The 27,345-nt window shown below is 47.2% G+C and overlaps 1 protein-coding gene across 20 annotated transcripts in view; it reads right to left on the minus strand.

The window, feature by feature from the left end:
• The window catches only part of MSI2 (musashi RNA binding protein 2), a 223,700-nt gene that overhangs the window by 140,664 nt on the left and 55,691 nt on the right, over positions 1 to 27,345 (minus strand). For 19 of the 20 annotated variants that reach the window (XR_010435676.1, XR_010435677.1, XM_064678128.1 and 16 more), the window contains exon 6: positions 4,168 to 4,260. The exons of the other annotated variant lie outside the window; for it this stretch is intronic. Coding sequence is in view for 17 of the 19 variants with exons in the window: in XM_064678128.1 (XP_064534198.1) it covers positions 4,168 to 4,260 (93 nt within the window). In the remaining 2 variants the exon portion in view is untranslated. The remainder of the gene's footprint in view (positions 1 to 4,167; positions 4,261 to 27,345) is intronic. 20 annotated transcript variants of the gene reach the window in all.

Raw genomic sequence — 27,345 nt, forward strand, 5'->3', positions numbered from 1 at the left:
CTGTTCCCACAGTGACTCATTACAGTAAGAAGATTTTTAATCAGAATTCTGTTTCAATAATTGGGCCCAAAAGCGTTACCTGGAGCCCGAGCACATTAACGTGTCAATTAACGGCCTCACGCAATCATTAGGATCCATGAGCTCATCAGGGGGCCCTGCCAGCCCCATCTCCAGCCTGGCTCAGCCCCACCGAGGGGGGACCAGCAGCTAGGGCAGCCAAAGGGTTAAAATCCCATGTCAAACAGCAAGTCCTGGCTCTGGACCAGAAGGGACATGGGAACCAGGGCAGCTGAGTTATAAAGGCCTTATTGTAGCAGCCCACTGGATTGGAAATGACTTGTAGGCCTAATGAAACAAAACTTTGGCAGTAAAACAGAATGAAAGGAATGAGACAATAAAAGAGAGGAACAAAGGGAGCAGAGTTGTTTCAGCTTAGGAAAATAAGCTCACTTTGTTGTTGGGAAAAGCCAAAGCCGATTAGGATAAACCAATGACTAGGCATAAGTCTTCCAAACTAATTACACAGTTCGCCATGTGAAGTATAATTGCAAGTAGCAAACGAAGGACTGTGCTGCTTTCACAGGAGCTCTGTGAAGGGAGCAGCACCTGGGAAAACGAACCCTCCAAACCCTCCTCATCAGTGCCTGCAGCTCGGAAGGTACAGAACACGAGGTCCTGAGAAGTGCAGCTCATTAGCGCTCAGGGCTTTCTCCTGCTGGTCACAGGCCTCTGGGTAAGGCTTGAGGAGGCTGTGGTGCTTTCTTTTTTTAAATGATACCTGAAGTCTTAAATGCTCCAACGTGTCCCAAACTCAGAGCTCCACACTGCTTACACTCCCAGAAAGCCACAAACCAGGCAGCCCCGCAGCCCCAGTCCTGCTGATGGCTCAGGGCAGCACTGTGGCCCCTCAGGGGAGGAATGCGAGCCCTGCAGAGTTTCCCCTTGGATCTCCTCACCTCTAACACTTCTCATTTAAATTCTTTCAAAGCCTGGTCTCAGCAGCTTTTCCCACCCAGCACAAGGGTGATGCTACAGAGCCTAGACAGGTCAACATGGCCAGTGAATTTATTTTGCTTGTAAGAATGTTTTAAACATCTCTGACTGAAACAGCAGAGGATCCCACAAACAACTGCATTAGACTGTCAGGATCAGGGATTAACACAATGGCTTGTTTTTCTTCTGATTGTAAACATAATGGCTTAGCCTCCTTGTGTCCTCTGTGGATCCTGCTCCCTGAAACCACTGGAAGGACAAGTCTTCCCTTCTGCAGCACCCTGACCCCCTTCCTGGCACAAAGACCCCACTAAGCCTCTCTGGGGAGCCCCCCAGCAACTGCAGGTGCACAAGTTCAGCCTCACCAGCTCTAAGCAATCACAAAGCTGTTCACTACACTGCTCTGTGCTCACTCTGTGAAGCCTTTTGGCTTCACTCAGGTAATTTTTCCCTGTTTTCCTCCACAGATTACAGCAGCTAGGAATGCCAACCTTCCCAAAAGGATCCTACAAATCCTGGGCTTTACAGAAAGAAAAATAATCACTATGAGAAATCTCACTGTCCAAGTCTCAGCATTATTGTTACCACGTACTTTGGTGCTGTAACGTCCGGCACTTTCACTGAAGTCAGGAAGAGTGTTCACTAAAGCTTTTCTTTTTCTTGGAGACAAAGGCTCTGGCATTGACTTTTCAAAAAGCTGCAGTTTCAAATTCAACACTTTATCCCTTCCCTGCCAACTCCAGTTACACGAGTGAGCCCGCCTGGCCCCAGAGCTGGGGGCTGCTCTGCTCACATTGTGTGTTTGGAGAGAGCTACCTCCAGTTACCAAAACAGCCTCCCTTGGCTGCCAAGCTCCTCTCCACAGCAAGTACAAACAGGATTTCAGGAATCACAGTAAGCAATTTTTTCCAGGCCGATAAATAAGCTCAGCATTTCAAAGAGCAACTCACCTGAGATGCTCTTATCAAACCCGGGCGGCCCCTTGCACGTTAATCATGTCATGCAATTTGCTTTATTTCAAGAAAGCTCTGAGCAAAGGCAGAGCTCACCTATCGATGGGGATCACTGTTTGCATGGCAATGGCCTGACTGGAGCTCTGAGCAGGGCACAGGCCCTGCCCAAAGGGCTGGAGAGCTGAGCAAGGGAGTCACGGAGCAGCAGAGGAGCGGGATGGAGAAGGACAGGGCTCCTGAAGGTCCCACAGGGCCAGTCCTGGGTCACTGTATCTGAATGCAGCATCCCACCATCCACAGCACATTAACGAGTCTTCTAACTGAGTTGGAGCACAAGTTCCCATTTCCAAGGGTCATTAACCAGCATCTCCTGACAACCTGAGCCTCGGGGAGGATCACCTCAAAACACCCCGAAACCAGACTGCCCCAGCTGCCAAAGAGCACAGCGCCGTGGGGAGAACCCCAACGCCCACCCCAAGGTCCAGGGAGGGTGACACAGCCCAGCACCTCTGCTCCCAACACCACCAGCTGCACCAAACTCTTCACAAGCTGCAACAGGGAAGTGTCAAACAGGGATGCACCTGGAAAAGGTCACCTGGAATAACAGGGACCAAGCCCTGCAGGAGCTGAGCTCTACTGCCTGGGCCACACAGCCTCAGCAGGACATCCTAGCTGTGCTGTCACTGGAATGGGTCCCTGCCTTGATCCCAACTCATGCAATTTTCAGCTCCTTAATTTTTTTAGCCTGCAAATTAAGACACACCTGAAAAAAAATATTTGATTTTCCCAAAGTATTGCCTCTGGAGAGGCAAACCTCTGCTAAGCTGTCTCAAGGAAGGCAGAGCACGAAAGCAGAACCGAAGCGTCCCGAATCCCCAGTCACTCCTGAGACACAGCCTGGCTGTCTGCATTCTCAGGGACTGTAAAATTGCAAGCATGAAACTACCAGATGGTGAAATTAAAAAGACTATATTAAGACAACATCCAGACAATATGCAAAGCGCTTATATTGAAACTATTATTAACTTCAAAAATACAGGTTAGTGGAGTTCTGCAATTAGAAGTAACTACAGAAGAAACATCCAAAAGCTCATGTAATCCTTTAATAAAAGGCTCAGCAGGCTGTAAACATCCTGCCGGAATCGAAGATTATTATTGAAAATAAAATGACTGGTTTGCAAAACAACTATCAATCCAGCACAGGAACCATTTATAAACTCGCCTCCTCAGCCCTCGACAAAATCCTGCCTGGCTCAGGCTTTTCAGGGCAGATAAAAGAAACATAAACTAACTACAAGGAATGGGAGCTGCTTTGCTCTGGGATACCCCGCTGGGTCCTCACGCAATCTCGCATCTAAACCATCGATGGCTGCACTCCAGAGGACAGGAACCGAGCTGCTCAGCTGGAACCCATGGAGCTGGAGTCCATGGAGCCCCATGGACAGCAGGGCTGGCACGAGTCCCCATGGAAGGTGGCACCACCCACTGCTCTCAGAGCAGGCAGCTCTGCAAGCTCTTCACCCATCAGACTCCTGAACAAGTGTCCAAAAGCCTTGGGTACCCAGGGAACTCCATGGAAATCAGGGGCACTAAGCTCCAGCCCCAGCCTGGACTGTGGGGTTTGACTTGTTACATCACACCAAAAACTATTCTGGCAAGGTTCAGGGCTCCTTCTGTGCATAAACTTGTTTGGGTTTTTGGTTGGTTTGGGGTTTTTTTTAATGATGTCAGGATTCTACTTGCATTTGCACAGGATCTCGCATAAGGATTTTCCACTAAGAAATTAAGTGGATATTCCAGTGACTTCCACATCACTCTTTGCTTTTCACGTGGTTCCTTCAGGCATTTTCACAACTTAATGAGCTCTCCCATACATCTATCTGCCCCTTTTGCCACTGTAATCAAGGTAAACAGAAGGCTGATTTTATGGAGAAGACAGCTGTATAATCATTCAGCTGAGGGTCAAATTCTTCCTGAACAGACACAGATCCACCTCTCAATGATGCCTTTTTAACTTCACTGGAAGTAAACAGTGCTGGCAAAGCTGTGCACAGACACACACAGTGAACAGTGGAGGAATTCCAGAGGCTTCGAGAAATGACACGGAAAGGCAAAAACTGGGGCCCTCCTCTGAGCCCAGCCCTGACTGCACTTTTTCGAAACACACTTTAAAAAGAAAGGAAAGAAAGAACTGTGTAGTGCTCACTTGGGCAGAACTTACCTTGCCAAACTGTTCGAAGTATTGCTTCACGTCTTCCACTACCGTATTAGCCGATAATCCACCTACAAATATTTTCTTTGTTCTTGTGACCATCTGTAAGAAATTATAAGACAAGCACACGGTTTAACCAGATTATTTCAAACAATATGTGGAAAAAAGAAATATTCTTCAGATCCCATCCCTAACCCAGATAATGAGAATATTTCTTTACAAAAGCAATTTCGATTCGATTTGATTAGATACTTCTTTCTCTTTGTCTTGTTTTGTTTTTATTTGAGAGATGGCTGAGTAAAGGCTCTCAATAACAACTCTAGCCCCCGGATATTTTTTTTTAATAAATGATTTTTATTGTGTTTCTCAATGCAAATATAAGTGAAAAAGGAGTCCAAGTATCATATCTTCATAGCTACTGTCTCAAAAGCAACGCACCTTTCCCCCTCCTCTTCCTACAGACAGGGTGAATTCTCTTTGGCAGACAAAAGGCAATTACATCAAATCGAAGGGATGTGTTATTAAGTTTCCATGGGTCAGTTTAAAAGGAACTTGCACAGTTACTTTAAAAATAATCAAATGATGAAAGGCAGCCAGAGCTGCCAATGCAGAATCCTCCAGCTACCACAACCCACACTCCAGCTCACGGTGTCACCACCCATCAGGGCTGGATCAGCTCCTGCAGAAATCCACCTGTGCTCCCCAGACCCCAGCAGAGCACCCAGCTCTTCTGCTGACCCACGTGCACCCGATCCTAGTCCACACAGGGCACAGGGATGGTGCTGGATTCCCTACAGAGAATCCCACAATCCCACCATCCCACAATCCATCAGCCACAACCTGCAGCCCTCCAAGCTGGGCAGGATCAGCCCATGGACACAAACCCCAACGATGGCAGGGGAAGCTGGTGTCTTTGGTGGGCTGATCCCAAACCCCCTGACCCTTGTGGGCCCCCCGAAGTCAGGGCAGATCCAGGGCAATGCTCCCAAGGGCCCCCATCATCCTGGCACACTTGGGCAGAGGGGAAACACCCCAGCTTGGATCAGACCATGGCCTTGGAGCTGGAGACAGCCCAGCAGCAGCCAACCCACCATACAAAGGTGTCTGAGTCAACACTGCACGTTAACTCAGGAAACCGAACGCGCCAATATAAAATTCATGCATTGAAATGCTTAAATTTGTTTGCTCTGGAAACTGGGTGAAGCAGCCAACTTCCTGAGACTGAAGGGAAAAATGCTGCATGACTCTCATTAACCAGATATTCCCTTCCATCAGCCTTACAGAAGTCCACTTTATTTTTTTTCCCCTCTTTTTCAAGTTAGGAAGAAAAAGAAAGAGAAAAAAAAACCTGTGTAAAAATTCAATTATTTTTTCCTGGCTGCAATCTAGGGCTCCGAAATTGAAGCCCAAGCATATATTTTTCTGTAGAAAATTGTCATTTACAAATAAAGAATTGGCGAAAGCCGACTTGTAACTAAAGGATTTTGCAGGGCTGTCAAGAGCCCTCTGCCTGCCAGCATCTGATTTAAGATCAGGCCAAGCTTCTGTTGTCATACAAAAGAGGGAGGAAAGCAATTATTCTAAAGCAGTATTTGAAATTATCATCATTTTTATATTTGACCGAGAAAGAAAGAAAACGAGAGCTACTGCTTTTAGAAGCAAGATTGAAGGTTAAAGAAAAAAAAAAAAAAGACCACTTTGTTTCAATAGCTTCAGTCAAAGAAAATATTGGTAATGACAAGCAAATTCACAACATTTTAATGCCTAGAGATGTGTTGCGAGCTGGGAAATGGTTTCAGAAATCAGCTCTTTGGTACCAAAGTGAAGCACAAAATTAAGTCTGCTTTTACAATCTACGTTTCCCTGAAGAGACAGTTCAATTGCTTTGTTACCACGTTCCCCCCAGCACCAGAACAGAAAACGTGTAGCCTGAGCGATTCCTCTGATCCCGACGTGCCTGAGCAGCAGGATTCCCTGCCTTCCCTGCCTGCCTCCCACCTGTGCCACAGGCACCCAGGTGCCCCCAGACCCGCCCTGGGCTCAGCTCCCTCTCACCCAGCTCGGGATCCCGGGAGACACGGCAGGTCTGGACACAGCTCTGCCCTGCCCAGGGATGGACGTGCCCAGCAGAGGGGAGGGGGTGACCAGCCCTCACCACAGAGCCATGGCAGCCCCCCGTGCCCAGCTCGGGTCCTTGTGGGACCCCAGCAGGGAGGAGCTGCCGTGCTGCTGACACTCGTGCCAGGGGAGCTGCTCTCCACACGTGTCTGTGCTGGTACAGCCTCCCCAGTTTCCAGCCTTTGGATAACTGTGGGACTCGGACCAGCTGGAGACAAAGCCCCCCCTGCTCTGCACATCCTCCCTCAGCAGCCCAGCAGACACCACACGAGGAGAGGCACCGAGGGAAAGCACCGAGCCCGGGTCCTGCTGGCCCAAGGCTCCCCAGGGCAGGGCACTGCACACAGCCTGGGCACTGGGAGCACACCCTGCCAGCCTGAGCCTCACAGCCAAAGGCTGCCAAACACTGGCCAAACACGATGTGCTGAGAAAACCCACGTTAACCAGAAAGGCCCCAAATCTCCCCTTGCCAATGGCTGTGAGGGCAGCTTGTTCCTCACCAAGTACGCTCTGCAGGAAACAGGGCTCCAATAAAGCCAGTGATGGTCTCACTACCCAACATGATAATTCTCTCCACCACAGATCTGTGTTTGTTTTCAGGAGGACAAACAAAGGGTTAAAGTACATTTAATGAGGTACCCCTGGTGTAAACATTACAGATGACAAAGAGTCAGAGGCACCAATGATCACAGGCACTGGTAACTTTAGCTGCTCTCTAAAATTAAAGGCTTTTTTAAATCAAAACACTCATTTGGCTCAGAAAATAAATCAGCATATATTTAGCAAAAAAACCCTACAATTCTATAAAAGCATTTATGTATATATTGAAGAAAAACACTCATTATCATTATTTTCTTATTATTGTAACAAAAAGCCCCAAACGAAATCCCCAGTCTGAAGTTCCTCCAGTGAAAGTCACTGAGGATCTTTATCTTTTCCTGTGAGTAAATTCAGAATCTGCTTTCTGGAGATTACTCACAATAGGGACATACACACACACCCCCCAAACAGTGAGGGAGTCACTGTAGCATTGGTGGGTTCAGACCCTCTGCCAGCAGCTCCCTCTGCCCCTTCCAGGGATGGAACAGCAGGGTTTGGGTAACAGGAGTGATTTGTGAGAATCAATCACAAATCCATGATTTATGAATGACTCCAAGAGGTCTGGGTCACTCCAAAACCACAACACTTCCAGCTCCATGCCCTGGGCTTTCCTCTGCAGTGCCCTGTATCCATCAGTGGCTCCTGCAGGGCTCTGCAGACCGTGGGCTCGGGATGGGTTTGGAGGTTTGTGCACTGAAGGTGTCCCTCTCTGGCTGCAGAAGGAATGGCCAGGAGAGGCAGACCCGAGGCCCGTTAATTGTGAGCGCAGCAGAATTGCTGTTTGTGTACGGCGTTAGTGTGGAGTTAATCAAAACACATGTGACTGCTCCTGCGAGGAGGCATTCAAGGTTACACTCCATTTATTGGCTTGGCTTTGAAAAATATAATCGCCTTTGTGTTCTGAAACTGAGCAAACACTTCAGGTGGTGCAGGAGCAGGAAAAAACCTTCCATGCTTTAGCCAGGCAGGTCTGCCGAGTTTATGCCATTTTCACAAGGTTAAGGTTGTAATTAGATCAGTTTGGGGTGTATCAGGTAAATCTCCTCTAAACAACAGGCTGAAGATGCAGTCTCTGGGAACAAAAGTCCTATCCCACTCGAACACATCAATACCCACGAGTTAAACCTCACAAACTCTGGTGAAACAAAGGAATGGGGTTTTTCAGAGCCTCCAGCTCCGAGTCCATGAACATCCCTCACACACCAATGCTGCTCTTCGTCTTCCTGTGGTTTTTCTTTCCCCACTGAAACTGTCTTACCATCACTACTATCAACAATGCACAAAGGGGATTTTAGGCTCATTAAATATTTTGCACAATTCCCAGAATTTCAAAATCTGAAGCAACAAGCACCCCCTACTCCATCTAGATGAGTCAAGGTCCTGCCTATTTTTAACAAAGAAGTTACATATTTGACTTCAGGGTAATGGTTTTAAATGTCATTTCCCAACCATTCCTTATGCAGCCTTTTTTTGCTGTGTCCCCCCTGCCCAGTTTTAATTCAGAGCTCCTGCTCAGGAGGCTGGAAAGGATGAGTGCTGACACCCAGCTAGCACAGAGCGTGTCTTGTCGCAAAGTAAACACCATGTAAAATCCCAAAATCCATGTGAAATCCCAAAGCAGGAGGCAGTGACACAGGGTTAAAGCAAACCAGCACACAGGGCTCTAAGAGCACCCTGGAAACCTGTGCCTGAGCTCAGCTCAAGCACACTCCGGTGAGGAATTCATCAAGACTTTGCATCCTCAATTTCCCAATGTGGTGGAAGTGGACTGGAGTACTAATAGTGAATCTGCATCACAAATTGCTGAAATTAGCATTAATTTCAGATTAAACTAATTATGCATCTATAACTGTTTTCCAGAGCACTCTCTCTCCTCTGACAGTGTGGGTGCGTGGGTGCATGCGTATTCCAGCCTGCTCACCTCATCTGCAGCTTGGCATTTCATCATTTCTAGTGTACCCACCTTCTAAATAGGTTTATAATTAGAAAAATCATCTTTCGTATCTGTGCTGAACTGCATTTATACCCCATTGTGCTGTACATCCAAACTACAGCATTACTTCTAATTAAAAACAACAATAATTCATGTAACAGGGGAAGTGATCTTGTTAACTGAATTGCCAGGCTTCTTTTGGCAGAGCACAGACCTTAAGAATTCTCCAGGTTTGGGTTTTGTTTTTTTGGGGTTTTTTTGTTGGTTTTTTTTGGCCTCTGGGATCCTCATAGGAAGTTCCAAAAAGCTATTAAAAACTCAACTGAAATGTGAAGACACGACGAAGGAGGCATTGTTCAGTGGAAGCTCCCAACCCTTCTCAGTTCACCTATTAGGAGAACACCCCAGAACCATCCCCTGGCCCGGTATTTCTGAGAGGTTCACAAGTGCTGGAGGTGCATGTGAGCACCGTGTTCCCTCAGGGAGCAAACACTGCACTCTCAAGCTCCACAACAGCAAGAGCAGCTCAATCCCGTGCGAAGGCAGCGCGGCTTTACGTGCCACGTACAACACGCTTAAGTATTCAGAACAGGATTTCAGCAAGACTTAAACGGTGCAAATACCTTGTGCCTGACCCCTGGGTAAGCTCATGTCATCCTGTGAGAGCTGCTCCAGCTACAGAAGGTATGTGGGAATGAAAGGGCTCTTTAATCCAAACAACCGGCACGGATTCCTGGGGGGGTAAAGCAGTTTCCCCGATTCCTGGGAAAATACAGATGGGTTGTATTCTCCCAGCCCATTCAGAAACCAAACTGTTAACTTAGTCCTTGCTGTATTCCCAGCTTTTTGCTGTCTGGGGTTCTGCTGGGTTTTGGCGGGGGGTTTATCTCTCTCCCCCAGTGACTGTGGCATCAGCAGGAGGCAGAACACACAAAGTGATTTTTACAGGACAGACTGAACTGGCGGCGATTGCCGAAGCCATCCCTGGAGTGTCACAAGTAAACCTGGCCAGGGGCCAGCAGGGCCCCTCTTGGTCATCTTCCAGCTGTGACTGGATTTAACTCCATGTGCCCCCTCACTTCCCCAGCACAGGGGCAGCTGAGCAATGGCAACCTGCCACAGGCCACAGCCACCCCCCAGGAAGGAGCCCTCCCAAAAGAAGGGTTTGCTGACCAGGCAGCAGCATCCCATACACCTCCTCCAAGCCATGCTCAGCTCTCCAGGCACAGCCACACCTTTACCTGCCCCACCACTCAGAGCTCCCTGCATGGGAGATCCAATCTCCTGAAAATCAGCCCCAGCTGTGAGAGCTCAGCAGTTTTTTTGAGCAAAATCTGGCTTCAAGCTTCATATCAAAGGACACAGTAAAATTCACCAGAGCCAGCATTCCCCCCTCCAGAGCCCAGGAATAGCTCCTGGCCCCACAGCCTCACTAGAACAAGTTATATCACATCCCTGAGGGCTCCCATACCCCGTGCTCCAGTTAACTCTTTTACGGGTTACAGAAGCACGGGCAAGGGGAGGGCAGCAGAGAAAATCTATTTAAATCCCCCTGGTTGCTTCAGCTCCTCGTGCACAGTGCAGGAGGAAGGTAACTCTAAATCTTCACTGAGCACAGACAACTTACCCAATGTGCCTGCCTGATTGCTGTTCAGCAGTGCTTAAAAACTGCATTAATAAGTTTAAATTAAGATAATTATTTTTAAATTAATACATCTCAGGGCCACAAATGGAGAGCACTGCCCAATGTGACTGGGGGGGTGGGGGATTTTTGCAATGCCCATGTAATGAGGGACAAAGGTCCCAGTGGGAAGCAATTAAGCTTCTGGTCCTAAATCTACAGGCTACTGGCAACACTTCACCTTGTGCAAGCAGAGAGAGAGAGAAGGAGAGGGAGGGAGAGAGGGAAGGAGGAAGAGATGGCATTCTGCCCAGGGACCTCACTTTCGAAGCCATGGCAGCAATGTTTGATGGGAACACACATTAACTGACCATTACCACGTTCATCAATTCCTCATCTGTGCTATACCACCTTCTGGAAAGAAAAATCACGTCCCATATCCAAAATACAACCAGAAAACTTGTGCCCTCCAACAAGACACACAGTTGTGCCAGACCAGGTTTCCAAGGGCATATTCAAGGTCCATTTGCAGTACAGCTCTACAGGTGAAGCAGGGTGGAATAAAGTGGGTCAAAGTGGGGAACCAAGCTAAACAGCTTCCCAAAATACATCCCAAGTCCCCGGTTTTTTAACCTGGAACAATACAAGGAGAAGGCACCCAGCTGTCCCTGCTTTCCTAAGCCCAGGGGGGTCATGCAGGACAGCAGTGACTGGCACTACCCCTGTGGAAGGGCCTGGCCAGGACAGGCTGCACACCCACCCAAAGCCTGCAGCCCACCCTGAGGGCAAGTGCCAAAAAGCTCTTGGGAGCTCAGGCAAAGTCCTGCTCATCCAAGAGCTGCTGCCTGCTAACCAGAGGGCTGCCCAAGCCCATCAAGTGCCACTCACTGTCCCATCAGGGCTGCCAGCCAGCAGCCAGAACACAGGTCCTGCCCAGGCCTCTTCCACCTGTGGGTGCTGCTGCTGAACAGAGTGTGCAGGGCAGGGCAGACACAGCTGAGCTCCCACCCCACGGGCACAAACGAGCCCCTTCCTTCCCTGGCTGCTCCACAACTACCTCCCTACTGCTGTCATACCTGGCAGCATCAGGTGTGACAGCTTGCTCTGTCACCATGCCCAAAAGCACACAGGTCTGCAGCCAGAATGGCTTTATGGTGTGGTCAATGAACCCTGATTTGAGTGTGCACCTACCAAAAGGAGAAGGAAGAAATGTATTTGGAGGTTTAAGCCAGTGTACAGCAAAATCCAACAGTGCAGTCCAACCCAGAGATGAAGAGGAGTCTGTAAGAGTTTATAAATTCTTCCAGCTCCAAACACTGAGGTCAGTCCAAAGAAAAGTTTATTGCCTCTACATTGCAGAAAGCACGACATAATGTAAATGCTTCTAAGTCAGTATCAACTAATTTTTCACGATGACCCTGTCAAATCAGTGATGAGAGCTCTCTGTTAAGATTCTAGATAATGTTCTGCTAAAACAAGAAAAATTCACGGGAAGGGATAAGAAACGTGCAAAGCAATTTACCTCCCTCCCAACATACTCCAGATGATTTCTCTGAAAAGAACAAATGGAAACTTTAACCCTTAGCCTTGATTAATTCCATCTCCATAATGCACACGCACATGGCAATCAGTTAATGGGAGCAGCTTTTCCTTCATCTGCTGAGTCAAGCCAGCGTGGATTCAACGCCTGGCTCTTCACGAGGATGAGCTCTTCCTCTGGTGCGAGACCACTGAAATCTTGCAAAATGCCCAGATTTGCCTGTTACTGCTGTTGAAACACTCTCCCAGTTTTATGAAATGCCGTGTTTGATTTATCCTCTTTCCCCTGCCCCAAACGGGCGGGTGAATTACAGGAATTGCAGCGCTCCCACTTTCAGCTCACCCAGGGGAGATGTGTCTCCCCTGCCAAGGAGGGAACCCACCAGCCATTACTAAAGCAACATCGGTGTCGCTCTAAAGCAGATCAAATAACCCTTGACTAGGAATAAAAGGGCCCCTGAGGAGCTGCACCAAGGACAAAGAGTGGAAGCGAGGCAAGAGAAAACATCCATACTTTTTCCAAAGGAAGGCAGCACCTCACAGCTACAAGAGCTTGTCTCCCTCGTGTGATGTTTACTCACTTATTGACCACAGGGCAAGTCATTTGAGTCTCCACAGGACTGATGTATCAAACAGTCTTGGGAGAAGCTCAGCTGGAGACTGCAGGGCTCAGCATTTACGCACACACTCGAACTCGCAGCATTTGGGGAAGCCTCATTAGGCTGAGTACGTTGCACAATCGAGTGCTATGTGCCTTGATTTCCACAAAAAGAATAAAAACGTATCCCCACAGCTCAATGGAGCCTGTGAGGTTTCACTCATTAAATGCCTAACCCGCTGAAAGTCTGATTTGAAGATGCTGGAATAGTGCAAGACATCGTTACTGACATTATTGTTATTAAAAGAAGAATGAAAAAATATTGTTCCTAGCCAGGAAGGTCATATCAAACTACCAAGTAAGAGATAAATCAGCCAAGGTCTCCAAAAAAAGACATTATTTCTCCTTTACTCCAACATCTTAATGTGCATGACTTTTTTTTGTGCTAGAAATACATTTCTATAAATCCTCCTCTACAGAAAGCTTTGCTTTCAGGAGGGGAAAAGTAGCAGATAAAATACTACCCATCAAAATGAACTCAAGTCTCCAGTAACATAACTAAATGTGTAATGTTACAGATGTTTTATAGCCAGGATGTCGGATCCATTTAGATCATTTTTACAAACCCAGCAAGAAATATCTCCCCAGTGCTGGAAACCACGCCAACAGGTCTGGGAACAATTGTTTATTCAAACAAAGATGCCACCAGGGAACAACAGTATCTACTGACCAAACTTGGAGGGCTCGTTTCTCAGCCATGTACCATCAAGACTGAGCCAGAAAGGGACACCAGGCTGAGAGAGGAGCTGGATCCCGACACAGGGGCCCTTCTACTGCTCTCCAAAGCAGATAAATCTGGTTTCTGCACCTGTATGTCCTGCCCAGGCCAAGGTGTGCAGACACACCGTGAAACCACCACGTGCAGCACAACTCAACGTGCTGCCCACTCACACCCCAACAGCAGCCACAGGGCAAGGAGGGACGATGGCACAGCTGCCTCCTGCCAAACTCAAACCCATCATCCAGCTCCACCATACACCCAGGGACACAAACAGGATCACCAGTGTGCCACGTGACATTCAGGGACATCATCACAGGTGCCACCAGCCCAGGTTGAAGACACACTTTGACTGACGGGGAGTTTTACTCTCCGAGCCCGTCATCCAGTGGCACCCACCACTGAAAGATTTATTACCCACAATGATAACTGCCTCACGCTGCTTTGTTTGTTAATTGTGACTAGCTTTGCCTTCAGAAGGGTAGGAGCCTAATAAATCAGTTATCTCCAGGAAGAATGTATTTAAAGCTATTAACACTGTAAACCCCAGCACTTGGCACGGCGCTGTGTGAGAAGGGGTGTGTTCGTACATCGCGCTCGGTGGCAGAACACGCCGCGCGACTCGGCAGCCTGGCTGAGGAAACCAGCTCTGAGCAAGACCCTGATGGGCTCAGTTGGACTTCTGTCCACCACAACAGCCCAGCTCTCGTGCTCCTTTCCCATTTCCCACACGGGGCTGTGCCAGGGCAACCAGCACTGCACACCACCAGGCTCGGGCTGACAGCAGCTGCTCCCTGCAGCAGCTCAGGGAGGAACCAGAGCAAGAGGAAACCTCAGCCTGTCCCAACCTGAGGCACATGTTGGGGGCCCACCCTCAGCCCCCCAGCAGGCACAGCAAGGTCAGTGCCAAGTTCTGTGCTACCAACCAGGCTGCAAACACAGTACAACTCATTCTCTGGATGCCCCATCACATCTCCCTGTTCAAAGTGAGATGAAAAGAAATGCATGAATGGAAGTGGAGGCTCCAGGACAAGTGGCAGAGCCAGCACAGCACAGCAGAGCTCAGACTCCCTGCTCCCTCTTGGCCAAGAGTGCCAGTGACCTGAGCCCCTCACCAGGCAGTGCCTCTGGCTCTGAGCCTGCCCGATCCCGGCAGGTCTCACTTCAGAGATGTCTTCTCCCACTCTCTGGTAAGATCAGGAACTCCCTGCAAATCACAACATCAAAACTCCAGGTATTTCTGCACTGCACCTCTGTTCTCAAAAGCGAGACTCCCCTTGTTCCAGCACTCACAAAATTTGGCACAGACAGTGGATTAACAGTCCTATAATTTCTTTTTCTCCCTAGGGCTGCAAGACCCACAGAGTTCAAAGGAATCACTCAACTGTGGCATTTTGGTCACTGGCTTTGCCTCCTACAACTGAAGGATGAGCAAAGGGGCTGAAGTTTCCTCTTTCCAGTTGTGCTGTGCAGGTGCTGTACTGGCTCACAGGGCAGTGCCAGCTACAATGAAGGGACTCACCTGATCTGTGGAATACCAACAGGTCTCTAATAATACTGATGTTACTGAAAATAAGCATTTGGCTGGAAATACGCTCCTTCCCGATCCTCCCCAGCACAAAGCCAGTATCAAAGCCTATCACAGCCCAATACACTCAGACTTTAAAGTACCTACATCATTACAACACTGCCAAAAATGTCACATAAAAAGGCCAAGTCACTGAGATGACTGAATTTCCAGGTCTGGCAGGACATGAAAAGCTGGGACAACTTCCCACAAACAGCCAAGGCACTTGTGTAGTGTGACTCAAGCCAAATGTGAAGGCCCTCAACATCTGCCTCCTGCCTGATACGGGACGGAGCTCCTGCAGTTTGAGCTCCCCCTCTGTCCCAGGAGCAGCCAGAGGGTGCAGTGCCCACAGGAAAGCAGCAGCACCTGCCAGCAGGTCACCTGTAAAGCAGCAGCACCTGCCAGCAGGTCACCTGGCAAGAGGCAGAGGTGCTGCTGGCTCTGGAGAAACCCACCTCAGCTCGACGGCCCCAGCTGCCCCCGAACTGAACAGCACTGCCTGCCTGTCTGCAGGGTGGGGGAGATTTTGTTCCTCTCAACAATCACAAGGTCTGTAACTACACCGGAGGCTTGAATTTAAGGCTAGATATGAGGCCAAGGACCACTGAAATATTTGTAATAAATAACCTACAAACCACAGGAGCATCTCCAAGCCACACACACGGTGCCACGCATCAGAACAGCTCACACAGGTAAACAACCCACCCCACTTCCTCAGCCTCGTCCCTCTAACGGGATATAGAGTGTGGAAGTGAGCTGGCCAGACTGAATTACACACAGGGAATGCTTTCCTTTTCCATGAAGACTGACATCAGCAAAACAAGGAGGCTGCCACAGGCTGCACCCACAGCCACGTGACAACAGCTGCAAGCCAGGACCAAATCCCAATTCCCAAGAGCTGTATGGCCACTGGACACGCTTCCTGCCTCCTTTTGGGAGTGATTTGCTACCCATTCTTATGAACCACACTCTGCCAGTCTTCCCAGCTCTCAAGTTCTGCCCTGAAGGCAAACATGCTGCCAGCCATGGCAAAGGTTTTCAAGGATCCTCTCCAGGAAGGAGGAGGGAGGAGGAAGCCAAGGGGTTGCAGGTTGGAAAATTTGAGGTTCTCCATTCAGCTGCAGTTCAGCAATCCTTCATCCACTGATAAATCACAGACCACACACTGAGAGTTAAAGACTTATACAGGACTCTAGGGACTAATTGAGGAATGATTTCAGCTTCTAACTGTGCTCTAACCAGGCACTTAGGATGCAAAGCACAAGTTTGTGATACTATTGTGCACTGCATCAAAATGACTTTTTGATACATTTTTGCAAATAACTAATAAGGAAAGAAGAAAAAAAACACATCACCCTGGTATTTAACATAATTCTTACCCTCGGTTCCCCATCCTTATATTCACATTCGTGACAAACAGCCTCTGTCTTCAATTAGGCCTGTCTCACACATGCATGAAGCCCCCAAAATATGAAAGAGCTTTTATGCAACACCAGATTATCTAATGTGCACATATTTTGCAAAAGAGCACTTTTTAAATACCTAGTCACAGAGAAGGGGAAAAAACAACACATTCCTTTCAGGAAGAGAGAAAGGGAGGGAAAAAAAAAATCACATAAAAGCTGCAAAAAAAGAAAGTGAATGCATTTGTATATTAAGCAATCAAGTGCTGTCACACACTGAAAACACAAAGCACTGAAGTTTAAGTGGGCACACACCAAGGGCCTTACCATGGGACACACTTTTCAGCACTACAGAAAGCACTCCCTTATCAACCCAGCACAGTACGAAGCAGGATCTCTGCCTGTTTAAAAAAAAACAACCAGAGAAATAACTTCTCTTGACAGCCTGACAGCTGACATTCTTAACTGAAAAAGCTATGTGCCAAGAATTATCAGGCCTGGTTTTTCTCTCCCTGATAGATGACAGAGCAAAAAACAACAACGGCCACACACATCTCATAAATCACAACTTTTATTGAATGCCTCACCACATAATAGCAACAGTCAAACTGAATAAAGACGCTTTTCAGGGCGCATTGTAAAATACTGGGGGAGCACCAGGATCATCCCCAGCACCAACAGCCTCTCCCAGGTGGAACAGGTCTCGGTGTCAGCATCGCTCTGTTTCTTACAGAGCTACCTGGGGAGTTCAGGGGGGGTTTCATCTTTCGTTGTTTCATTAAGAAGCACAAAAGAACGCGGAGAAGAAAAGCAGAAATTAAGTGCACAAGAGACAGAGGTAGAAGGAAAGGCCAAAATCTCTGATCAGGCGAGCAGAGAAATCCTCCTGCTGGCAGCAGGGTCTGAGCTGAGACACAAAACCTGGCCTTGGGGATGAGTCAGCCCACAGAGACACAACCACCTGCTGCTGCCACGTGCCAGGGGTTTCTCTCTGAAGCACAAGGAATCTGCCTGCAGACTTTTAGGAACTAAAGAGACAAGTGAGTAGAAAGTACATGAATATTAGGCCAGGAGAAAGCAAAGGTGGGAGCCCCAGTCAAGGAAAATTCACGTGATCTCCCGTGACCACAGTGACATAGCACAGTCTGATCAGCACCAATGCTCCTTTCTTCACTTTTCAGCAGTCACTGACTGGTTCCATTAAGATAATAATAAAAATAACAAAAATAATAATGATATCATCTACTTTTATCTGAAATAGTAAAATATCAATAGTACTTTTCATCTAAATAGTTTAGAGGCACTTTACTTTTTGATTTCAAGAAACTCCTAAATATGCATTTAAATCTCACCTGTATTAGGAAAATTTCTAATACAATCTTTCCAGCACATAAACCAAAGAAAGCAGAAGGGCATTTATATACTAAATCAATTACCAGAACTTCTCTTCCCGTCACCCAAGCTAATTAAAATTTCATGTGCTCCATACCAGTAACTGTACAGAGAATCACAGCTGGTGTTTTCGAAGTCAAATAAAATAAAAATACAAGGGGATCGTGGTCTGCAACCCTACTGCTGCAGGACAAAAATAGACACCCAGCTCCTACTGAAACCCAAGTCAGTGCAAGTTTGACACCGAACTCCTTTGAAACTTTAAACTCCAGCCTAATTTCAGAGTGCCTCAGTTCCCTAGAGCAGAGCCTACAATTCCCACCACAACAAGGAGTCTCTCAGGAGACTTGGCCAGGTTTAGGCAAGTCATCTGGGCTCCAGGGCTCTCACAGTCTTTCCTATATCAGCACCAAAGCTGCTGCAGCACACACAAATACAAGACATTTTTTAAGTGCAAGTCTGAGAGGAGAGTCAGCTCAAGGCTTTGCAGGGAACACAAGAGTCAGCTCAGGCAGATCTCTGGGGTTCACCTGCCTTCACATCCCCTGCCACACTGGCCAAACCCTGAGCACTTGTATTGCAGTACCAGGAGGTCAAGCAGGCTCATAGAGCAGTGCCAAGGTTATGGCAACAGGAGGAGGATCCACAAGGCCAGAGGTGGCCGTGACCGGGGACCGGTGAGTTTGGGGTTCTCCTGCATCACCCCTTTATTTGGTGCATGTCCACTGCTGCAACCTGCCCACAGTCTTCAGCTGGGACACTGAACCAGTTCTGTGTTCTTCAAACCAGAGGCCCTGACCTCAAGTTTTACTAAGTACAAAACCCTTTCTGCATCTGTTTCCAATATTGTCTTTTTTTTTGGGAAAACAGACCGAGCATATGTTCCTGAGGCTGTTGCCCACACGGTGGGTGGGTGTTACAATCAACTTCTGTGCACGATGGCTCCCAAATGTATCTGATTACCCACGGTGAGGGCTGCTTGGTTTGTTCTGTTCAGTTCAGGATTAACAGAACAAAGCTTCTACCAAAGTTAATGGAACAACTTCCAAGCTAAACCTGAGCCCCTGTTCCCAAGCAGGCTCATTTTCCCTGCATCAGTCCCCAGGTCACACAAAAGCCCAGCACTGCCCTCAGTGCCTCAGTCCAGACCCTGGCACTGCCCGGGCAGTGCTGCCACCAGCACGGGCACCCTGTGGCACCCCAGCACTCCCTCCCTGCTCCCACTGCAGAGCACACCCAGCCCGTGGAAGTTACACGGGAAGAGCCACAAAGGGCCACGGTGAGAAGGGCTGTTATTGCTCTGAGAAGGGCTGCTATTGCTCTGAGAAGGGCTGCTATTGCTCTGAGAAGGGCTGCTATTGCTCTGAGAAGGGCTGCTATTGCTCTGAGAAGGGCTGCTATTGCTCTGAGAAGGGCTGCTATTGCTCTCGGAAGAAGTGCAAGGAGGCAAAGGGAGGGGGTGGGGATTTTGTTTCCAATATCCATCTGCTCCTGCTGCTGTTCTGAATGTAAAATCACACTTGTGAATCTGTGACATCCTGCCTGGTTGCTGTGGCAATGGCTATGCCGTCACCAAAGGCCTGGCCCTTCGCTCGGGGAAGGAGCAGCAACAAAGATAATGCGTTCACTTAAGTGTTGCTCTCAAACAACCAACCAGCCAACAAGCCCAGATAAGGGGAAAAAAATTAAGAGAGAAAATGCCAACCAGAGATCTGCCTCTAAACCAAATGTTGTCTAAGTTTCCCAGGAAGGCATTAGCATTTCTTTGATTCCCAGTGTTTTTTCTTTGTTCCATTAAAAACTACAAATCCACCATTAATGAAAATTCAAAAATGTCTGTGTTCACTGAGCGTGCAGCCATAAACACCAGTGTGGATTGTATTACTGCTAATCTGCTTCATGGGAAGGAGACATAGATTTGTCTGAAGTGCTGCATCATTCTTTCCATACAAGGGCCCCATTACCAGACTGTACTTATTTGCAAGTCAAATGACGATGCCACTATTTGAATACATTTTCGAGCCCAAAAACCCAAGCCAGTAGCTCTGGCTCTCCACAGCTAACTCGATCTGACAGCCATAGCACTGATGCCTGCCAGTGCTGATTGACTGGTGGGATATATTTAGGCACAGGAGGGGAGAAAGGGGGAAGGGAGCAGGCGAGTTCCTGAATTCAAGTACACTGTTAGTAACCAAAAATAACAAGCACTGATTCAGCTCCATCGCTCAGAACGGCCTCAGCTCTATCACACAGAATCCAGCTCATGGAGAATTTACTACCACAAGGGCAATGCCAAAAAAGTCACACAAAAAACTCAGAAGAGCAATTAGGGCATCTGTGCCCTGGCTTCACAACATGTACAATGAAACAGTCATTTCCCTCTTGCATCCATCTTCTAAAAACGCTTAAATAAAGAAGAAAATATGAAATTGGAAGGTTAACAATTTTCTTCCCTTTTTAGCAAGGGACAAACACGTATTGTGCACACAGGTATGTGTATATCTCTGTACTCCATATAACTATTATGTACTCTGATGCCCTTTCAACTTCCATCCTTGTTCAAAGCACTACTCTGGGAGGGAAAGTGCCACTCTCTTAGGGAAAAGACCCTCTCCAGCGTTAGAGGACAACATGCCAAGTGTATTTGAAGAGCTGGATTCAATCTTTCCTGCCCCTTCTCTGAAGTGCTATGCTAAACCCTGGGAAATGAACTGTATTTACACATGGAAATCAAAAACACACAGAGACAAAATATCCCTGATATACCTTCAGTTCAAAAAGAGGGAAAACAGGGCCTGTTTGTTTGTTATACTAAACTCTACGGACATACAGAACATCACCTGAAGCTGCTCCAGGACCCAGAAGATGTGCTCTGGGTCCCCTCACACCAACACAAAGCAGTGGGGAGCTTCTCAGCAACACCCAAGCGAGGGGGAAACAGAAAACCAGCCCAGAATCCCCTTCAAAAAGATATCCAATGTGACCAAAGCAATGGGACGTGAGTTGCTGTCCTGCCAGGCCTGGTTCCCCAGGCTGACCAGGAGAGGGCTTGCCAGGCAGGGTATGGAGCTCTGGAGGACTGGCAGTTGCTGATAATGATGCCCAAAAATCAACAGCCAGCTTGAAGGGGCAGACAGGAAAACTGAAAAGTTTGTGAAAGCTGCGAGAGATTACTTGACTACCTGTCCCAGCACAAAGGGGAGGTCTAAATACCCTGAGATTCCAGGTAACACCTTACCAGCAACACAAACCTCTTCTCTGGAACGAACGAAAGACAAAGAAAATAGAAGCCAACACCTTCTCCATTTAACACAAAGTGTTCACTTCTCAATCCAAGAAACCCAGCCCAGCTTGTTATGTTTTCAGAGCACTGACGCAGCCTTAAAATTTTAAGGTTTTGTTTAAGAAAAGAGAACCCTTAAGTGTAAGCGGAATCAGGCACCAGAACCTTAATTTATCAATTAGACGCCATCTGTGGATTGTGTTCCTCGGAATAATTGTTGGATTTGACAATGCACTGCTGCTTTACAAAGTTTCTGCCAGCCTTGCTACCATTTAATTAAATTTCTGCACTTAACTTTGATTGCACTGAAAGCACTGCTGGTTTCTGCCGATCGAGTCCCTTAGCCACCTGCTGTGTTAGAACTAACCATGTTTCCACAGTTGTATCAAAAATTATGGGTTCTATTTTTAGTCTTTGTCTTTTCTCAGTCTTCACCAAAAGGAAAAATAATAATAATAAAACCCCCAATGATTCTGGCACGCTGAAGCCATAATACCCAACATGGAAAGCAGCAGCAACTTTCATGTCTCCCAACAAAAGCCCGACGCTTCCCTTTTTGTCTCCCCCACGGAACAAGTGTCAGGGCATGACGGCTTAATGTGCTGCGTTTTGCTTAAACAAAACGAGCTTCCTGTGCCTCCTCATTATATTTGTATACATCTCTTGTATTTATATCAAGGGATAAAGGCAAACACACCAGTCATTTACATACATAAATATTGCACACACAAATAACGAGCAAGCTGTCATTCTCGCTTTAGCCCACAGCACAGTTGGGGAAATAGAACTTCAATAATGTCAAATTAGCAGAATGAAGAGCCCTAAAAGCCTACAAATACCATCAAGCATCCAGCTCGCTGCTGTGAGCAACCCCAACGTGAAGAGCAGCTGGGCTGTGAGATCTACCCAGTACCTCAGTCAGCACCTCACCCACCACGCAGGACCAGAGGTGCCAAGAGGTGCCAGCACCACTCCCCACAAACACCCTCCTTCCCAGGCTGTGCCCCAGTGCTGCCAGGAACACACGACTCCTGCAGCTGCCCGGGGGGGTTCAGTCCTAGGGGCAGCCCCACCAGGGCACAGCGGGGCCAGGCAGCCCTTAGCACCCTTTTTCCAGAGGTAACACATCATTTAAGTATATTTAATTGGTGAGGGTTCACAAAACAAAATAAAAAGACTGTAGGAAATCTGTGGTATGTACGTCCACTTTCTCAGCTGTGATTGCTGTTTCAGACTCTCTCTCTCTCTTTCCTTGTCTAATTTCTTATTTGTTGTACGGGCCAGATAAAAATCTCAACAATCAAGGCAGGCAGAAACACAGTTTCTCCTCCCACCGTTCTGACTGCGAAAAAGGCAAAAGCAGTTCCTCAACCCTGATGGAGTTCATGCTAAATCCGTGCATGTGAAGTATTTTTGAGTCCTTCACTCTAAGTGGAAGTGCAAAAATATATTTTACCCACTAGTGTTAAAAAAAAAATAAATCAAATTTAATGGCAGAAGAAATTCCAAGCCAATTAGAACAAGACAGTGTTTATGTAGGGTCTACCATTTCAGGCATTCTAATGGCATGCCAAGAGAGGTCAGAGAAATGAACCAAAGCCTGCTTCTGGACACTGCTTGGGCCAGGGAGAGCCAGTCATTTAGATATTCAAATTATTTTCATAATCCTTCATAGAAGGTTATGAAATATTTATTAGAAACCTGTGGGGCTGACTAGCACTGCTCCAAGAAAAATATAGATTTAGGCAATTTCCTAAAGTGGGCATTCTACAACCAGCAGGGTTGGAATAACTCCTCCAAGCCAATATAAGGCATGAACAGGTTTTATGATGCATTTTATGGAAGATTACAATTGCATAATTAAGTGTCAGAAGCAACTCTCCAGTTGCTACCTCTGGTGAAGTCCACACAGCTCATTCAGTGCTGAGGGACACAGCCCCAGAGAGATGGAGAATGCCTGTGGCTCCTTCAGCCCAGGGCTTAAAAAGACTTGAGAGAGGTTCCAGTTAATCCATAGTTGTGTTCTGTCTTCCAAAAGGCTGTGGGTCAACCTGATCTTTCCCACCTGTATGTTTACACAAACCTGCCCCCCTCTCAAGAGGAGAACATATCAAAGGCTTTTCTCAATCACAGCCATGACAAGAGCTGTCCCAGGGAAAACCTTGTTTCCATGACCACAATCTGAATTAACTTGTCATTTTCAATCATCTCCAATGCCCAAAGTCAGCACGAGACCAAAGTACTCCTGTACACAAGTCAGCTCGGGGTTCAGACGTGTCCCAGGCCCAAGCTGTGTGACAACCTCATCCCCCGTGGCCCAGGGGAACCTGCACCACCAGGCACAGCACCACCAGCTCCCAGCACCAAAGGTCATGCTCTGCAGTCGGGCCCAGTGTCCTGCAGGTTCTCTGGGTCCTCACAGCCTGGTGCCCATTTCCATCACGACTTACTGAGGTCAAACCTGGAATCTGGATCTGGCCAGAGCTGAACTCTCCCCTCTGGACCTGCACAGCTTTCTGCTCTGCCCTCCCAGGTAACCCACATCACCTCCCTGCTGCCCAGACCTGGCACCACCAGCTTTGCTTTGGACAAGAACATGCTGCAACAGACCTGCTTCAAACCCCTCAAATATCACAAATTTTATCCCAGTTGGACAAATTCCTCCTGCTGTGTTCACTCTGTGCCCTTGGGCAGCTGGTTCCCTTTCCTGAGTGCCAGATCTTGCAGAGGTATTAGGGGTCAATTACATTACAAGGAGGTATAGGAAAAGAAAAGACACTTTTCTTGGTCTCTAGTTCTGCCCTAAATTAACTTTTAATATGGAACAGAATGTCACATTTGCTTCTCCCCATAATCTAAAAATTCCTCCTTATGCAGCAGCAATAAGGAGGGTTTTAAAAATTAAAAAGACCTGAAAACTACACAAGGGTATATTTCATGGCTATAAAATAGCATTTAAAACGTAGAGTTAAAAAGGTGTTTCAAGTATCTTCATCAAAGGAAGGCAAAAATGGAAGGAAAATAGGATTTTAAAAATGCCCATTTTCTTTAAAATCAGCTTCATGAGCTGGAGCATGCAGAAACCTTTTTGCTGCTCTGAGGATCCTGAATGTCAATCCAGCCAGCACTGCAGCCTGTTTGTTTATTGAGACTATCAGGGCAATTATCAGTGACATGCACAGCCTTTTCTCCTCTATTTTGTGTATATTTGTTATATTCTGTGATCCCTGCCAGCTCTCCCCTCCCAAGGCAGGCAGTCCCTGCTGAGAGCCAGGGCACACGTGGACACCCCTTTCATCCTACAGCAAACACGACACCAATGCAGAACCAAAACCCTACAACTCAATCCAGTTACCAAGCACACGTTCAGCTCATCCCAAACACCCTCCTCACCCAAACCGTTGGGTTTTGGATCCATCACAGCAGAGGGTTTGATGATGTAACAGCTCCAACTGGCCACCCTCACATGCCACAAAGGCTGCAGGCAAGGAACCTGCTTCTTGTGTTGGGAGCAGAGATCAGCCTCCAGGGAGCACCTGCTGGGAACTTCTCACTCACCAGCACCAATAACAACAACAACAAACAGTAAGTGTTTTGGTAAAGGAACCTCTCTCAAGTTCTCACAGTGGGGAGCATTAGCAGGACCCAGCTGCTGCTCTGCACCGTCACCACCTGCAGCCCTCACTGCACAGTCAAAATTTAATCTCTTCGCAGCCACATTTTATTTCTAGGTCCGTTTCCTAACAGCACAAATTAAGAGTGTTTCAAACCACAGAGTATTTGCTGTTACCAAAGTTAGGACACAGCCATGTATGAGCCCCGGGGGAGGACACTGAGGGCGGCACCCGGAGCCTCATCAGGACTGTTGGGAGGTTTGCTTTGTTCCATCACGAGGTTCCTTTCTGCCATTAAGCCACACGGTAGCTACAAAACACATGGAGAACAGCAACTAGGACATCCTCCAGCTTTAGAAGGGGAAGTGCAAATGCAAAGGTAACCAGGGAACACTTTTTAAGGGGACGCTTCAGAACCATTCACATCAAACACAACCACAGGTCAGGAGCAGAGACCTCGAACCTGGGCTGGCTGATCGGGCAGGTCTCCATCTCACAATTCCCAGAACCTTCCACAACTGCTGCTAAAGAACTTTATACTGGTACTGCCTGGCCACTGTCTCAGTGGGTTCCCCTGCTTGCAAGTTTTCTTACGCACACTGGCCCACGACAAGGTGCAGTCACATCAGTGCAGCTCCACTGCAAATATGACTGAAAACCCTCCAAGTTCAGCCAGGACTCCACTGTCTCCCAGCAGCTGGGAAAGAGCAGACTGGAATTTACAGATCTCTCCTCCCAATATATTCCTGCCTCCGACCTTGATTTTGTTAAAAACCACTGAAGACTAATTGAGCACGATCTGATACCTGGGAACTTGCACCTACCTTTTCACCAAACCAAACCTCTGGCTCCATGCAGAGAGTGCTGGAGGTGTCACAATGTTTGCTGAAGGCTGAAGCATCAAATGACACATCATGCTGCTACCCAGCAGTGCCCTGGAGTGCTTCTTCCCTTCCTTTATTACTCCCTGTTAGCAAACCACAAAGTTTGTTTTACTAAGTTTTTGCAACAACCCTTCAGTCACACCCTTCAGCTCCCCGATTTCTGATCACATCCATCTCAGGCCTTGACCACCAAACCTCAAACCAAGACTCCAGCAGCAAATCAAGCAGAACAAGCTCTGATTTACCTCTCACCTTAAACCAACAGGATATGAAACCAAAAATATCCTGGTTTGGTTGCCTGAAGGAAGCGAGGCATCCACGTTGCAATTAGCATATGTAAATCAGCATATGCTACTGCCCGGCCCTTCCCTCCCTCAAACTGAGCAAAGTGCAACTGAGCAGTGCTGAAATGCAAATTACCCAGAAGAGAGTTTGGGGACGTGGAGGAAACATAAGGACTTGGCGTCTGGATGCATTCCAATGTGAGTAGTTGCAAACTAAAACAACACTCAAGAATGCATATGAGGAAGCTTTTATTAAAAAAAGAATCTGCTCTCTTTAGTTAATAGTGGGAATGATGTAATTATGAGAGAGAGCCAGGATACCCTCAGGCCCCAAATTCTATTCTAACTACAGAGAAGGGAAGAAGCAGAACTGTTCTGATCATTTCTGGAGCACCACGTGGACCAAGGCCAGGAGCTGCTTGGCCTTTTGGCAGGGAAGGGAACGATGCTGGCACAGGCTGAAGGTGTTCTGCACACAGGAGAGCTCAGCTGTGCTCTTTGATCACCAAGAATCTCCACCAGACAACAGCCACCAGCCCACACACATCTGCACAGCTCAGCCCAACACTCAGAGCTGATGCACTAATGTAATTCCAAATGCCCCCATCACCACATAATTGATTAAACAGAGACTTATCTATGGCTTCAAGAGGTTCCACGGCCCAGATTTCATCATTAGCAAGTGGCTCCCAAAATGCCATGGAGGGATGGATTGAGAACAGGAGAGACTATGATGAACTCTGCTGCTTTTGAAAGGAATCAGGTAAGATTTGCAGCAGAAGGGCTGTCCAAGGAAATGGTGAATCCAGGATACTTCATGCATTAAATAGAACAGTAACCATAATTTCTGACCTACACTGAAATGAACCTGCAATGACTAGTAACACACAAAATGGAAAGAGAGGGCCTTGACTGACTGCTAATCCTCACTAAATAATTCCATTTACATATCAGTGTAAACATACATACAAACCCACATCAATAAAAAGCTTTTAATGATACAACTGTAAAGCTCTGTCACTTATTTTAAAAAATGAAGTCCAATTCCATGTTAAAAGAAAGACTGAATGCTGTAGGATATGTAATACAAACAGTGCACAGAGTATCACTCATTCAAGATTAACACATACCTTCTTTTCCCTTTATAAATCATTTGTGTATTGAGACATGAAGCTAAATCAGCTAAAGCACAGATCTAATTAAAGAACCTGGAAACTGATTACTGCACCGTGTAACACATCAAGGGGTTTTTCTTCTTCTTTTTTTTTTTTTTAAAGAAAGATCTGGCCTGAAATCTTATCAGTCCCACACATGCCAGAATTAGTCCCTGCCTTTGTGTCAGATGGAAACTATATCTACAAATCATCAAGTAGAACTCATGGTTGAGATGAACAGAATGCAGCTGTCTTAATCTGTCAGATTATATTCTGTGCTCTCCACTATCAGCAGACAAACTGCAGGTGTAGTGCTCTTCAAAGCCAGACACTGAGAACTAAAATAGAAATACAAGTGGTTAAACTGAAATAAGTTACAAGCCTGTTTCCCCAGGGCAGGTGTGAGGACGTGGAGC

The sequence above is a fragment of the Pseudopipra pipra genome, chromosome 21 (genome assembly GCF_036250125.1).
Source record: "Pseudopipra pipra isolate bDixPip1 chromosome 21, bDixPip1.hap1, whole genome shotgun sequence".
Classification (NCBI taxonomy): Eukaryota; Metazoa; Chordata; class Aves; order Passeriformes; family Pipridae; genus Pseudopipra; species Pseudopipra pipra.